Source organism: Nanorana parkeri, unplaced genomic scaffold, assembly GCF_000935625.1.
Source record: "Nanorana parkeri isolate BGI_ZX_2015 unplaced genomic scaffold, ASM93562v1 scaffold1944, whole genome shotgun sequence".
In the NCBI taxonomy this organism is placed as follows: domain Eukaryota; kingdom Metazoa; phylum Chordata; class Amphibia; order Anura; family Dicroglossidae; genus Nanorana; species Nanorana parkeri.
Genome location: NW_017308212.1, coordinates 81,001 through 96,243, shown reverse-complemented (window position 1 = coordinate 96,243; position 15,243 = coordinate 81,001). Strand labels below are relative to the sequence as shown.

Below are 15,243 nucleotides of genomic sequence, written 5' to 3'. Positions count from 1 at the left end.
CCCCTTAATATCAGGAGGCCCTTCACATTAAAGTCCTAGGTAGGCAGTTGAATTCATTTTTTGGGCGCATAACATTGCTGAACCTAGCCCTGACCCACTGAAGCCACCCCAGATCACAACACTTATCCAATGAAAGGCTCTGATCTATTTCCTTAGCTAAATCCATATGGTGACTTTTTTTTGGCCAGGCAATATAATACAAGTATGTGAAAGTATAACCCGGAAGGTTATGATGAGAAGGAACCCAAAGAACCAGAAATCCCTTTACTGAAGCTGTGATTAGCTCAATAGAGCCTTCTTACAGAAGATATTTCCGTGCCCTATCCATCACATATCCCAAAAATAAAAGGATTAGCCCTCATTTTAGGAAGTGGGTTGTGGACAGAAAGATTTCTTTTTGGGTGGACGGACCTTCTTTCCAAAGAAATTCTGTACACATTTGGCCAGGTATATCAGGTAAGTTTCTGTTGCTCTGAAATCTGCAGGTTGCTTATATTGCTCCATAGTTGAATCCTTCCGGCACCTCTCGGCTTGTCTCCTCTGGCTCTGCATTGGCGGAACGCAGCTTACAATTAGAAAAGGCGAGGAAAGAAACGCTGAGGGAAAACACTGTATTCCCCGCTCATGCAGTTCAATTTTCTCTCTTCTGGTTTTGTGTTTACATCTCCCGGATTGTACTGTATTGATCCCCCACACACATACACAGTGGTGTTTCAGCGCCTTCCGCTCCCCGTGATCAATGTTAGGCACTTTTATTGAAACTTCTATTTATTAAAAATTCATGTTCGGTGGAATTGCAAAAACATTCATTGAAAGAATGCGGCAAAACTGAATGTTCTTACTTCTTTCTAACTCTTTCTGGTTGAATGTTCTCCTATGGGCTCATTTATATTGAAAAATGTCAAGGGGGGAAATACCACATTACGGCCACTAGATGGAGCTGAGGATCACAGGAAATAAATACCGTATTTTTCGCTCCATAAGACGCACTTAAAAGGAGGGGGGAAATGTGCCTGCGTCTTATGGAGCGAATCCCTATCGCCCGACGCCCGGGACATGCAGTTTCGGGCGCCGGGCGAGTAGTTTTTTTTTTGTACATTCAGCCTTGCTCCTGACAAGCAGAGCTGAATGTACAGTGGGAGCCGCTACTCGTTTAATACAAGTGATCTAATTAGATCACTTGTATGAAATCGGAGCGGCGGCCGCGATCGTGTCCGCCCCCCGCCGTGGTGACCCGTAACGATCCCCCATAGGAGCTCACCATAGAGCCCCTTGAGCAGAAGAAGAATGTCGTTCTCCGTCTGCTCTGTGTGATTACTGAGACCGTGGCGCTGTAACCACAGCGCCACCTGTCTCAGCGGTCACTAACTGCAGCTTCTGTCACAGAATCCCTGCGTCCTATCGTCCGGAGCGTCTTATAGACCACAAAATACGCTACATCTTAGTAATGAGATTCAGGGGGTTATTCACAAAAGAGCCGAAGGATCAGCCGTATCTTCGTCGGATGCGGACGGGTCGGCGGGCGTGGGGTTTTCTTTTATTTCGACGAGTAGGTGGGAAGGGGCGTGGATATCCCTGGATGTCGTGATTGACCTTTGGATTTTGTCTTTTTTTGCGCTTTTTTTTATCTTTCTTTTTTTTTTTTTATTAAAGGAATTGTCAAAAACTTGTGTTGTGTGCTTTGTTTTTTTCAGTTAAAGGATTTTTTCTAAAAGTGCGGTGTCATCATTGACTTTTTAGTTTAACCTTTCAGTGAATGAGTAGGGGGTACAAGTACCCTTTACTCATTCACAAAGGGAGGCAACATCTGGGTGCCCCTTTATTAAAGGGGGTATCCTGATGAAAATAAGCCCCCCCTGCTCGCAAACCCACACAACCACTGGGTCAGTGTGGAAGAGGTCCTTGTCCCCATCGGCATTGGGACAAAGTGCTTTTCCAGGAAGGGCCTCCTCCACCACAACCCTGACCTGGTGGTTGTGGGGTTTTGTGGGCAGGGGGGCTTTATTACCCCCTTTAATAAAGGGCGCACCCAGATGCTGCCACCCTTTGTGAATGAGTAAGGGGTACTGTGCTCAAATGAAGGGCCTGCTTGTGAAATGTAGGGGGGACCCCACGTTTTTTGTTTTCACATTTTTTGGAAAGTGGGGTTCCCCCTTAAAAATCCTTCCAGACCTAAAGGGCCTCGTATGACTTTTGGGCGGAATGGGCATATCAATGTAACCATTGCTATCCTTGTAGTAGCAATGGTTACATTTATACTGTAGGCACAATCACATCCAAAGCCCCCCTTTAACATCAGGAGCCTCTTCACATTAGAGTCCACAGTCCCCCCTTAACATCAAGAGCCCCCCTTCCTATCAGAGACCTTATAATCTCCACCGTGGTTGCGGCAGCATGGTAGAGAGTGGGAGGCAGAGCAAGTCTAGATGGAGGTGGCCAAAATAATAAAAGCTGACCTCCGTCCTTCCCATCAGTCCTCTATCTGACCTCCGTCCTTCCCTTCAGTCCTCTATCTGACCTCCGTCCTCCCCTTCAGTCTTCTATCTGACCTCCGTCCTTCCCTTCAGTCTTCTATCTGACCTCCGTCCTCCCCTTCAGTCTTCTATCTGACCTCCGTCCTTCCCTTCACTCTTGCACAGTTGTACCGGCTCCTCTCCTGGACTGGAATGGCTTCCTCTGATGTCACTGCACACTGTAAGCTTCTTGCAATGTGCATTAGAAGCTGCAGCAAGTCAGATAGAACTCCGCCTCATTTCCTGGCAGGAAGATGTCCAGCATCATCTAGTGCTTTCCTCCCCAGCCTGATTGTGCCTGACTTGTCCCTTTCATTCATTGTATTTTAGTTATTTCAATCATGGAGGCTCAGCAGCACATGCGGGCGTTCCCAACTTGGTCTGCATGCAAATACAGCCTGCTTGGGAACACCCACTCCTCTAGACTGCCATCCTGCCATCAGGGCATTGACGCATGACTCCTCCCAGGAGCCGGCCCACCACTTGCATCTGGGCTGAGGGCTCTAGAGAGGAGTACTGTGGCAGAGTGCTGTGATGTTCTCAGGAAGCTATGTACAGAGACCCAGTTATTAAAAAGGTCATTTTTAAGAATTACTGGTAGATCTCTGAGTCTGTAAAACACGACATCTTCCACCCCCGCTGTGCCCGCTCCCCGGCTGGTCATAGAATCCCCGACAGAAGCTGCCACGGTGACTTGACACAAGGGACAATCTGGGGAAGAGCAGCGTCTTTGATTTGTATTCCGCACTGGTCAGCGGAGAGTTTATCTGGCAGGATTTGGAAGGATTTTCCTTGTTAACACACAGAATCTGTGCGGAGCTGTCACAAGTAACGAGAGCGGGGAGACCCGAGCAGGAGAAGGATCTCAGTGTACCGGCTGGCTGATGGCTGGGGGGACATTCGTAATGCATCAGTCACAGACGAAAAGGCAATTCATGAAAAAAGAAGGGACGGAAGTCCCGGAGAGACATTTTGCCTTGGAGATAACAAGTTGTGGAAAGATAGACAAGGCACAAGTTGTCTTTACAGACTGGTTGCAGATATCAACTCGGTGAGGGTTGGCCAACCAAAAGGTAACCTGTCACAAGACTGTCTTGGGGAACTTTCCAATTAAAGTGTATAAAAAGCCAAACCGTGTGAGGATATGGAACAAGTTGGCAGCCAGTGAAGTCAGGACTGCTGACCTGCATCCTTGTTCTGGGTCAGAGGCTCACTAAGTACTAGAGCAAAGGATAGGGATGGCCTTTAAAACCTGTCCCTTAAAAGAAACCTTTAGAGTAGAAGTATGAAGACTGCCATTGCTGAGCTCCGCTGGTTCCCTGGCTGCCATGTTAATCCAGTGGCTTCAGTACTTTCTTGGTCACTAACTTGGCATCAGCATCAGGGAGCTCTGACTTGACATTTCTTCCCTGCATTTTGTTCTGGGTCGGTGTCATAACTTGAAGATATAGACAGTTGGGCAACTAGCAATTTCTGGAGGACAGTAATGGCGGCCAATTGTACTTCTCCTAATATAGGTTTGCCTGAAAAAGTAAGTCAGCGATATCAGCTCCTGGATTTTCACTCTGATTGGTTACTTTCAGTCCCTAACAAGCTAATGGCATAGCAAAAGACCTAGTGGTCCATCACGGTTGCCCTTCTTCTTAGATATACTAAATGGCAGGAACCCCTCTGATGCTAATGCCTTCTTGTAGGGATGGGGCTGCATTTGTCTGGCCGGAGGGTTCGGATAGTGCAGAAGCCTGCGGTACTGTGCCACCTGGGAGTGGCGTCTCACATGGGTTTGGGACCCCACTTGATTCACCAGCACTAGGTCACAGTCGCTTAAGCAATTATTTGCACCACGCCTCTTGGGCAGGCCTTCTGGCTAGGCCGGGCAATTTTTATACTTTGTCCTGGACGGCCTGCCAGGTTTGTGCACCGGAACTTATTTATTTCAAGCACTATTTTTATGCACGGATGCACTTTTGACTTCACAGAATGACGGAGGGTGCGGGTACCTTCGGGGCCTGTTCCTGATGTTTGGGAGGAATTTATATGGCCTCTACGGGCTTCCCTGACTCCTCTCACTTGGAGGTCTTCCTTCGGAGGAGCCCCCACCTAGTACTCGGTGGACCTGTTTCGGCAGGTCCCAGAGGATCGGGGTCCGTCGGCCTTCGGGCAGGTAGACCCAAGTCGTTCTTGTTCCTATTAGGAGCCTTGCGCCCCGGGGATCAGGAAATTGTGGCACTTCCTCATCAGAGGAGGACCCAAGGCACCCTCATGCACTTTTTTTTAGTGTGTTTTGATTTCACTATTCACTTTTTTTGTTCACAGGAGATGTTTTTTTTTTGGATGCACGCTCCACGCCCTTAAAAAAAACCAAACCAAAAACATGGCGCAATGTTTGTGGACTCCTGACCATCACACTTGCATGAGCCTGCTGAATTTCCCCTATGGTCATCAATGTGGAGTTGCTCTCCTATGGAGCTATAACAGCCTTTTCTGGAAAGGCTTAGCCCAAGATTTTTGAGTGTGTCTCTGGGAATTTGTGCCCATTTGTGAGGCCAGGTATTAAAGTTGGATGAGAAGACCTCAATCAGCATCCTATTCCATCCCCAAGGTGTTCAGTAGGATTGAGGTCAGGGCTCTGTGCATGACACTTGAGTTCCTCCACACCAAGCTGGCCACACCATGTCTTTATGGAGCTGGCTTTGTACACAGGAGCACAGTCATGGTAGAACAGAAAGGGGTCTTCACCAAACTGTCACCACAAGGCTGGAATTGTCTAAAATCTCTTTGTATGATGGAGACTTAACATAACCCTCCACCGGGAACAGCTGAACTCAATTATTTGGAGGGGGTCCACTTATACTTGGCCATATAGTGGTGTAATGCTCAGGTGTCCACAAACTCTTGACCATATACTGTAAGTGTAGTCCTTCTATGAACATACGCAGAACACCACTGAACTATTCCCATCAGTCCAGCCCTCATGTATCACTCCACCCTCCGCTCTGACCATTTGTAGCCACAGCACATAAAAAGCTCTTAATTACGATTGTATACAGACAACAAAAGACTCTTGTTTTTCTGTAATAACAACGCTTGTGTGAGTTTCCCAGACCCGTTATGTATGACTCACCGACTTAAAGGACTTATGCTGGGTAAACAGAATGTGTTATTGATATGCATTAGACGCAGGGATTTCCTGTCTACATCGTATCATCCCTTATATCCAAACGCTTCTGGGAATCATTTCCTGCAACACATCACCATACAAAGCCCCAACAAGCAAAGAGCCAAGTTCCTCACAAAGAGCCTACCATGAGTAAGACCACTTTGACACAAGGTGGTTGTGAAGGACCCCGGTACTCAGGATGAGTATGTCCGCCGCTGTATTCTTCCTTGCTCAGGAGATACTGCAACCCGCTGATCTTTAGCTCTCAGTTTCCCCAGTCACTAGTCAGGACCAAGTGTAAGGTGAAACAAACTCTGGTTTATTAAAAAACTGTGCAACCTTTTATACACAAAGTGATCAGATAAAATTGTAACCCCATCACATCCCCCCTGCCCTCCCTAGACATTCGGTCTGCACAACCCAGCAGGGGTCCACCTGCTAAAGAGCTCCAGACAGCCATAGCAGGAGTCTGGCCAGAATGTCATTATCCTTAGCTCCTTCAGAGTACAAAGGGAGATAACATAACCCAACACCAATACACATTTAACCCCTAAACTGATGACTATGTCGTCACACCTAAAAACGTATTTCTATTTTGTTAGGATGTATCCCTTACGTTCCAAATTGCCAAGTGGTTCAGGTAGTTTGGAAATGTTCTGATTTTCTGTAAACACAGAAACAAAAAACTAGACTGCAGTAATCAGAATTTTGTTGTGGAGGAGCAAGTACACTGCTTGGAATGTCTATTATCGAAGTTGTCTTAAAATGATGTATATCTAAAGACATTTTTGGGAGGGTTTGGATGAAGTATGGAATGGTTCCTTTTTTATGTTCAGTTAGGGAGATTTCCATTCACTTCCTCTCCCCAAACACAAGTGAGAGGAAATCTCTCCAAAGTTGGGGGAAATCCCCCCTTGGACAGCTGTCACCGTAATAGGTGTCCCTATGGGAAGAGTTCCCCTCTCCTCTTGTCTCATGTTTTGGTGAGAATTTTGGTAATTTTTTTCTTTCCAATGGTCACTAGGACAAACAGAGGTGAATCACTAGAAACCCGACCTGTCCCTACTACTTTACAAATAAATTATTCAATTCATATGACAATAAAGGAACTGTCATGTGGTATGATACACCAAAATAGCCAGGGCTGTCCCTTTAATGAGGAAACCCAAGCCGTTTTGGGGTCACGCGGGGGGGAGTGGCATGGCCGCTCTGCTGCACAATGTGTGCAGAGTGCCTGTTGCTGATTGTGTGCAGAGTGCCTGCTGCTGATTGTGTGCAGGGTGCCCGCTGCTGATTGTTTGAAGGGTGCCTGCTGCTGATTGTGTGCAGGGTGCCCGCTGCTGATTGTGTGCAGGGTGCCTGCTGCTCCCTTTCCAGCCAGAGTGTCCCATGTTGCTATGAGCCGGGCAGGGAGATCTGTAAGGGCCATACACAGCTCCCCACTCAGCTCTTAGCAACCTGGAACGCCGTTCAGCCCAGCTCCTGGCAACCAGTAACTTCACTGGTTGCCAGGAGCTGGGCAGGACGCCGGCCAGAGCATTTCAGGTTGCTAAGAGCCAGGCCGGGAGATGCAGAAGGTGGCATCACTTTCCTCTCTGGTGGCGCTGTCCCCTCTTCCCATTTCCTGCTGCTCTAATTACTCCTCCACCATCACCTCAGGTGGCAAACAGTGTAGGGACACCACTTAAAATAACTATATAAGTTGTTAAAACATTGATTTAAGTTGTCAATATAAAGATTTTCATTCGTTGAGCCTGTTTGTACACGTAATGACAATAAATCAGTCTGAGCAGAAGTTGGGTGTTGCCTGTCCTCATTCTGGTGGACTACTGAAACCTTCTCATACATTTCAGGAAACACAAAGAGCCAAAAACAAACATCATTTAAAAAGTTACACCGAACCAACCAAAGACAGAGTTAAACCAAAGCAATGATTTCCCTTTTCCTTCAGCATGCTGAGGAAGACAGCTCTTAGGCTCCATTCACACCCGAGCGTTTTGTTGCTCAAATACCTAAGTGCTGGTTCACACCTGGGCGTTTTTGAGCGCTGTTCGAAGCGCTGAAAAACGCTCCGCACGGGAAATCCCATACTTTCCTATGGGCATGGTTCCCACCTGGGCGTATTTCAGCGTGTAGAAACGCGCTGAAAAACGCCCTAACAAGTACAGGAGCTTCTTTTGGGGCGTTTTTCCGCGCGTTTCCATTGGTATTCCCGAGTGTGGCTCGGGGTTAACAAAGCGGTGACCCCCGAGCCACACTCGGGAATACAGCGTAGGACTTACCTTGTCCGCGATCCCCGCTGTGTCCTCCGGCCACTGCCGTCTTCCGGGTTCCGTCCCTTGCGAGCGGCCTAGTCGCAGGGATTGCAGAACTGGCGGAAAGTTTGAACGTTAAAAAGATAGAACAAAAAAAAAATCATACCGCCAGGGAGGTATAAAAAGCGAGCATCGAACGCGCGTTTCACCGAACGAAAAAACGTGCTAAGAAACGCGTGAAAAACGAGCAGAAAAAACCGCGCCTATAGTACGCCGAGTTGTGAACCCAGCCGAAGTGCTACAACACTCAACAGGAGGAATCCCAATGTGTTCAATAGTCTCCGTTTCTTGTAGCAAAATGCCTGCAGCTCATAAAAGTACATGAGCTTCTTTTGGAGCAGAGACATGCCCCAAAAGACATGCCTAAAAAAGTGTGAAACCACATGTTTTTCAAGTGTTATTTTTTTGCCCAGTAACTAGCTTTGCATTGGCTAAACATAGAACAAAAATAAATACGCTCAAGCCTGAAACGCGTGCAAAAATGCTTGAATCAACGCTCAAAGAAAAACACCCAAAAAACACCCAAAGTTGCCCAGCTGAAGTGTAAGTGGGGCCTTATGTGAACAATTTCTAATCATTACAAATTCCATCAAGAGGTTTATTCCATATTTAAAGACTGTGGGAGGAGCTATGCATATCATTCCATAAAACTCCAGTGGCATGCCACATAGGGTTGCCACCTGTCCAGGATTTACCCAGACAGTTCGGGTTTTGAATGCTGTGTTTGGGTTTCATGGCAGCAGAAACCCGGACACAAGATGTCAGGCAGACAGGGGCAACCAAAATTAAGATAGGGGCTACCGCCCCCCCCCCCCCACTGAAAATAGTCTCAACTGTTATATTTACATATACATGGGTGGCGCTATTTACATATGAATATGCCACCACTCATTCTCCCCAAAAAAAGTCAGCGCGTCGCTAGAGTGTGTTCGGGATTTGCTTGAAGAAAAGGTGGCAACCCTAATGCCACACCTAGAATGTCATGTCTATAACCCAGATACAGTTGTTTCAGAATTATAAGCGAGTTGCCAGCTACAGCATGTTGATGGACTCTCCAACCAAGCTTGGTTATGGTTGGGTGGGTAATGAGAGGCAGCCTGTGGCGAGTTCTGCTTTAGGACAAGAAGGGTTAAGGGAAAGTTTCAAGATGGCATGCCATGAAGTAGAAGAATTATTGTTACCTTCGGAAGGTCCTCTCCCCAGAGAGCAGACTTTGGTGCTGTCGGCCTGGTGATGTGGCAGAATTTTGGCTATGACCGGAGAGCAAACTGTCCGTCTCTAACTGGTAGTTAATGTCCATCTCGCACTGCACGTTTGTGTTGCCCAAAAACTCTCCATCGTTCCAGGCGCCCACGGAACCGTCCATGGTCTGATACCTGAGCTCGATGCTGACGCTGGTCTGAAAAGCAATGATAGACAATAAGATAAAGTAACATTACCAACTAGTCAATCATCTGGTCAGGCCTCAGGCCTTACCGGGAGTGCAGGGTTTGTCAATCTCCACGTTATAACACTGGTCCATTAAATCCTACATGACCAACGTTCATGGAATCCTAGATGTCCACACCACATGTAGCAGCTTCAATATACATCCATTAGCTTGATAACATGACTCATTTACTACCGAAATATTTTATAGTTACTGACTGTTACAGGCAGGGCCAGATTTCCGGCAAGGCCACCGAGGCCCGGCCTCGGGGCGGCACTGAGCAGAGGGGCGGCACAGGTTTGAATCACCCGACACCCGGAACACAGAGTTCCGGGCACCGGGCGGTAATTTACTTTCTACATTTAGCCCTGCTTTGCACAAGTCGAGCTAAATGTAGAATAGGAGAAATCACTTGTTTCTTTACAAGTGTTCTCGGCGATGTAATTAGACTACCGGGCCCCCACACCCTCCCTATGCACTGGTATACATCCCTTTTAGATAAAGTCAACATTCCATGATACCTTTCACTCTCTATGGACTTCAAGCTGTATGTGCTGGAAAGTTGTCCCCGCCATCCCTGTCCTGAGTTCCCAGGTCTTTATGAGAGAGCCAGACTAAGGAACATCACCGTCACCATGCATGTAGCCTCTTATCAAAAATTTATCTGATCTGAAAATCTCGGGGAGAAAGGACAGAGAGAGAAAAGCCGCACACCCCGAGATCAACAGGCAGCAGCTACAGAGTCCTGATATTCCTCCACGCCTTTATCCAGGCCCCCTGCTGCCACCTGTCTTTCTCAAGACCCCGAATCTTCCCGACCTCACCTAGAATGTCCTGCACCACCCTCAGCATCTCTCCTGGGGGCAGAGAAGCAACTCTAGCCCCCGGTCTCTGGAAGCTCACGAGCTAAGGAACCAGCAACCTCTCACCTCGCTGTCAGGGAGCAGAATGGCAGTTTCCCACCATCCCTGTGCTGAGTTCCCGGGTCTGTACACCTGCTGTGCCCATTATGAGGAGCTCCCCCCATCCCTGTGCCGAGTTCCTGGGTCTGTACACCTGCTGTGCCCATTATGAGGGGCTCCCACCATCCCTGTGCTGAGTTCCCGGGTCTGAGCTTGGCATGTTAAATGCTCACAGCTCGCAGAGTTGATTTCCCTGCCACGCTCATCCCTACAATGACAAGTCTGGAGTTTCGTCTCAGCTCTGAACTCCTCTGACTTCTATTTAACAAACTCGCTATTTTTAAACACTTTTTTGTACACTCCGAAAAATTGCCTGAACTTCCAGCAGAGAATAGAAGAGGATAATATGAGATCAGACGAGTCAAATGAGGAAGAACTTCAAAACTTTACAAAGAGCCGCAGACAGAGGAAGCGTAATGAAAGGACGGGGAATGATATTCCGCATTATCATCGGAAAACATCTGAAGGCAGTAAAATTAAATATCTCATTTGGAGAAAGTTGATTCTTAAAGGCGAACTCCGCCGCTTTAGACCCGCGACACCCATATTGAGGGTATAACATGAAGCTTGGTCACATGAACCATCTCCAAAACCCAAACCGCCCCCTGAGGGAGCCTAAGGAATATTTCTGGGAGGGGTAAAAGTTTGTACATAAAAAAAAACAGAAGCCAAACTTAATTTTTTAGTTTTGGACAGACTATGTCCTCATTCACACAAGAAACAGCCAGCGCGTACAGCTCCGTGCTGCGTGCGCGGTCGTATCGGGCAGCTCCCGGGAAGCACAGGTGCTGTGTGTGATTAGTATGCAGCCCCTGTCCTTCTCTATGGGACTGCAGGTCTGTATGGGTGCGGGTGTCCCGGCTCGGACGCAGACAGGATCCATCCGGTCAGCGTACGAGTACGGACACCCGCCAACGTGCAGGGCGGGCGAGTGTAGGGCGGCGCATGGCCGCATAGTCCCATAGAGAAGGACAGGGGGCCTTCCCAGGAAATTACAGACGTCTTATACCAAGAAAAGATTTCTGTACTTTTCCCTTTCCCAACGAGTAAAATACATTCTTACAATGAAGTATTGTGCCCCCTCATACCGGTGCCCCTGGCAGCTGCCTTCCCTGCCCTTCCCAGTAGGCTCAGCACTGGTCTCCAGTCACTTTGGGTCAGTCTGATATAGGGAACGTCAGATAGACTTTTTTTTTTTAATGCGGTTTTGGCTTTTACGGTGGCAGAACATACATTTTTTGGACATTGGCAAAAGCCTCTGCGGGTTGTTATGGCAACTGGGAAATATTATATTTATAACTAGGGATGCACAGATACTTTTCGAGTACCAGTGCAGATACTTGGCATTTTCATGAGAACTACCAGGGTTGCAGCGGTTGCAGCTGCTCTGGCACTCCACCACTGTCCTAAATCATTAGTCTGTATTGTTTTAGAAAAACTGTCACATGACAATAAACAAAAATGTATCAGTACTTGTACTCGCAAAACTGGTATCTGTGCATCCCTTTATTTATTGTTATAAAAACAAAATCGTACATTAAAACAGAGATGCACAAATCCCAGGAGCTCCGTGTGCTCCTTACAAATGACAGCCGCCTCCTAACTTCTGAATTTTTCTCTAGTCTAGTCTTGGAGCACAGAAGTATCGGTACATGTACTCGTACTTGTACCGAGTACTGTACTTGGTATCTGTGCAACCCTATTTATAACTATATAGAAATAAGAGAAAAGAATCCATCTAGTCAGTTTTCTGGCCGAGCTCGGGATATATGAAATATTTATCTGCCGGCCGGCCGTCTCCCATCCTTTGGATCGCTGTGATTGCCGTTATAATGGGTTTGGGTTATGAGGAGAAGGAAAAGTACAGCAATCTCTTCTTGGTATAAGACGTCTGTAATTTCCTGCACAGCAGACCTCATCTAAGAGGGACCATCCAAACCATCAATTCAATTTGTATTGTATATCGGAAAGGTCCTTGTACTGAAAAGTTTCTGGTTGACTTGAAGGAGCTCGTAGAGTCAGATGAGTGGTGAGCTTAAAGCTGAACTCTCATTTCAATCTATTCCTCAAGAGCCACGGAGGATATAAATCGACTTTGTGTGCGCCAAATGCCTATACAAGCCTGAACAGAATGCAGAGCTGTGGTAGAGGCCCAGAAGCTCCACCTACTACAGGCTGCCTGTAGAAAACTACAGGGATGGGGCGGAGACAAGACCAGTCCCCTGCACAAGGAGAGAGAGAATCAGTTGGTGGTCTTTATTACAGGAGGGGGCGGAGACAAGACCAATCACCCTGCACATTAGAGAGAGCAGCAGTGACCGGTCTTTATAACAGGAGGGGGCGGAGACAAGACCAATCACCCTGTACATTAGAGAGAGCAGCAGTGACCGGTCTTTATAACAGGAGGGGCGGAGACAAGATCAGTCACCCTGCATAAGGAGAGAGAACAGCAGTGACCGGTCTATATTACAGGAGGGGGCGGAGACAAGACCAGTCACCCTGTACATTAGAGAGAGCAGCAGTGACCGGTCTTTATAACAGGAGGGGCGGAGACAAGATCAGTCACCCTGCACAAGGAGAGAGAACAGCAGTGACCGGTCTATATTACAGAAGGGGGCGGACACAAGATCAGTCACCCTGCACAAGGAGAGAGAGCAGCAGTGAGCGGTCTTTATTACAGGAAGCTCCAAGTCTCACACTGGATTTCAGCACAGATCTGGAAGATATACACAAAGCTCACCAACAGTCAACAAGAATACACACGAGTCTTGTATGGGGACAATATTTGCTGATCCCTAAGTTCAGTTTTAAGTGTGATGTCGCTGGTGACAACATGCCAGCCTGCTCCTTTGGTGGCTGAGCCAGCACTGGGCAAGAGATGTAGTAACACCCATTAAGGAAAGTGGTTGGCTGTGTCCCTGGTAATAATATGAATCAGTCATCTGAGCCCCTCAATCCACCTTCTTAGGTAGCTGAAAACTCAGCTTTGATGTCCAGCAGGATCACAAGACTGGCTGAACAGACAGCTGCCACTATCTCCTCCATACAATCGTCTTAGAAGCAGGGCCGGATTTACTATCCCTGTCGCCCCAAGGCCAGGTTCTGCTATGCGCCCCCCTCCCCGCACCCCCCCATCAACGGAGAATGGCAACCGGATGGCAGGGGCGGCAGGGTTAGTTTTATTTATTTTTATTGTTTCTTTCTTTTTTATCACTTTTTAATTTAATTAATTTTTTTACTTTTTGACATTTTTAGCTTATCGTTTACTTTTTAAATTTTTTTTAATCTTATTGTTGTTTATTTTTTATAGTTATTTTCTTATTTTTTAATATTTTATTTCTTATTATGTTTTTCTTTTTAATCACCTTTTTATTTATTTTTATTTAATTATTATTTCTTCTTTTTTTTTTTCTAGCTAACAATCCCCTGTGCTATAGCATTTGGAGGTGACAGGTTCTCTTTATTGACCCCGTCACCTCCAATACAGGAGTTCTAGCACAGCACAGCTCTCCCCTCTCACTGTCTACAGTCTACATGGACCGGCAGGGTTATTTTTAACCCTGCCGCTCTGCTCCCCACATCGACGGCAAGTGAGGAGAGACTCGGCGGCCGGAACCAGAGGTAAGTGAGGGGGGGAGGACGAACAGGCTGCACAGATTTTACAAGTGATTGCGGTGACATCGCCGCGATCACCTGTAAATGTACGGCCGGATTCCCTACAAGGCAACTTAAGGTGGCCATACACTGTACAACCATCGCAAAACCTTAGTCTTCCGATGCTTGTAAAGTGATTTAAAAAACTTACGATCTGCCCATCTTGGAAAGGCAGATTGTACTCTCGATCATTTCCGATGACCGCAATGCTGAACGGGCAGTGTGCGTGTGCGCACACCGGCCCGTTCGGCATTTGTCTCCTGAGCACCGTTCAAACCAGCCAAAAATCGTACGATTCTCGGCTGGTTTTCTAGCGTGCTCCTTAGACAAAAGACGTGCGACCGTACAGTAGAAACGGTCACACGTCTTCGTTCACACTGCTCGATTCTCGTACAATCGGGATTTCCCGCGATTCTCGTACGAGAATCGAGCAGTGTATGGGCACCTTTACCCGCCCGGAACTGTATTTTCCGGGCGTCGGGGGACTTCACACCGCTGCCGCCCCTCTGCGCCCTGCCGCCCCGAGGCCGGGTCTCGGTGGCCTTGTGGGAAATCCGTGCCTGCTTAGAAGTAATATCTGGGTGTAAGAGTAATGTCACTTTAAGATAAACCAAGGAAGTTTAGCACAGAGCCGTGATGTTCTCTGCATTACCTTACAACAATTTTACAATTCGAGCAAATTGATCTTCAAAACCCATTCTAGATACGTACTCTGATTGCTGAATTGTTGTCATCGATGAGAGTGTCCGTCACTTCCAGCTGCGCCTCTTCCACCACCTTCTGGAGGACCATGCGGAACGTCCCGATCAGTCTGCAGAGAAATAATGAAGTTAGAGGTTTGTGGCCAATCACTCATATGGCATAAATATACTCGGAGGAGGCAGACTTTGAAGAGGACCTGTCACATTTCAGGTAATTGAAAAAAATGATTTGATGGCTTTTAAAGAAAGTGCATTAGAGAGCCTTGTGCTGGAGTTCTGCAATCACACCCGATTCTGAAGTACAATTGAAGTGCATTTAGAAATGTCCTTCACACAATGACTTCATTCCTGCAGGTATAGGCTTTTCCTGCACTTATGCTGCCATCATTCCGACACCCAGAATTGTGGGGGGTTTGGTGTCAATGAATGTTTCAGGCGGATGCCATGGATTTTGTTCCTGGATACGGAGGAGTTTCAGTCGCTGCGGTGAGTCCACATAGATCCCTCTA

The 15,243-nt window shown here is 47.2% G+C and overlaps 1 protein-coding gene across 1 annotated transcript in view; it reads right to left on the bottom strand.

The window, feature by feature from the left end:
* Positions 1–14,839, bottom strand: part of OTOF (otoferlin) — a gene marked incomplete at its 3' end in the record, with an annotated part of 174,181 nt that extends 159,342 nt beyond the window's left edge. The window contains exons 1-2 of the mRNA XM_018572131.1: positions 14,745–14,839; positions 9,170–9,387 (exon numbers count right to left, since the gene is read on the bottom strand). Of these exons, the coding sequence (XP_018427633.1) occupies positions 9,170–9,387; positions 14,745–14,825 (299 nt within the window). The remainder of the gene's footprint in view (positions 1–9,169; positions 9,388–14,744) is intronic.
* Between the last annotated feature and the right edge of the window lie 404 nt (positions 14,840–15,243).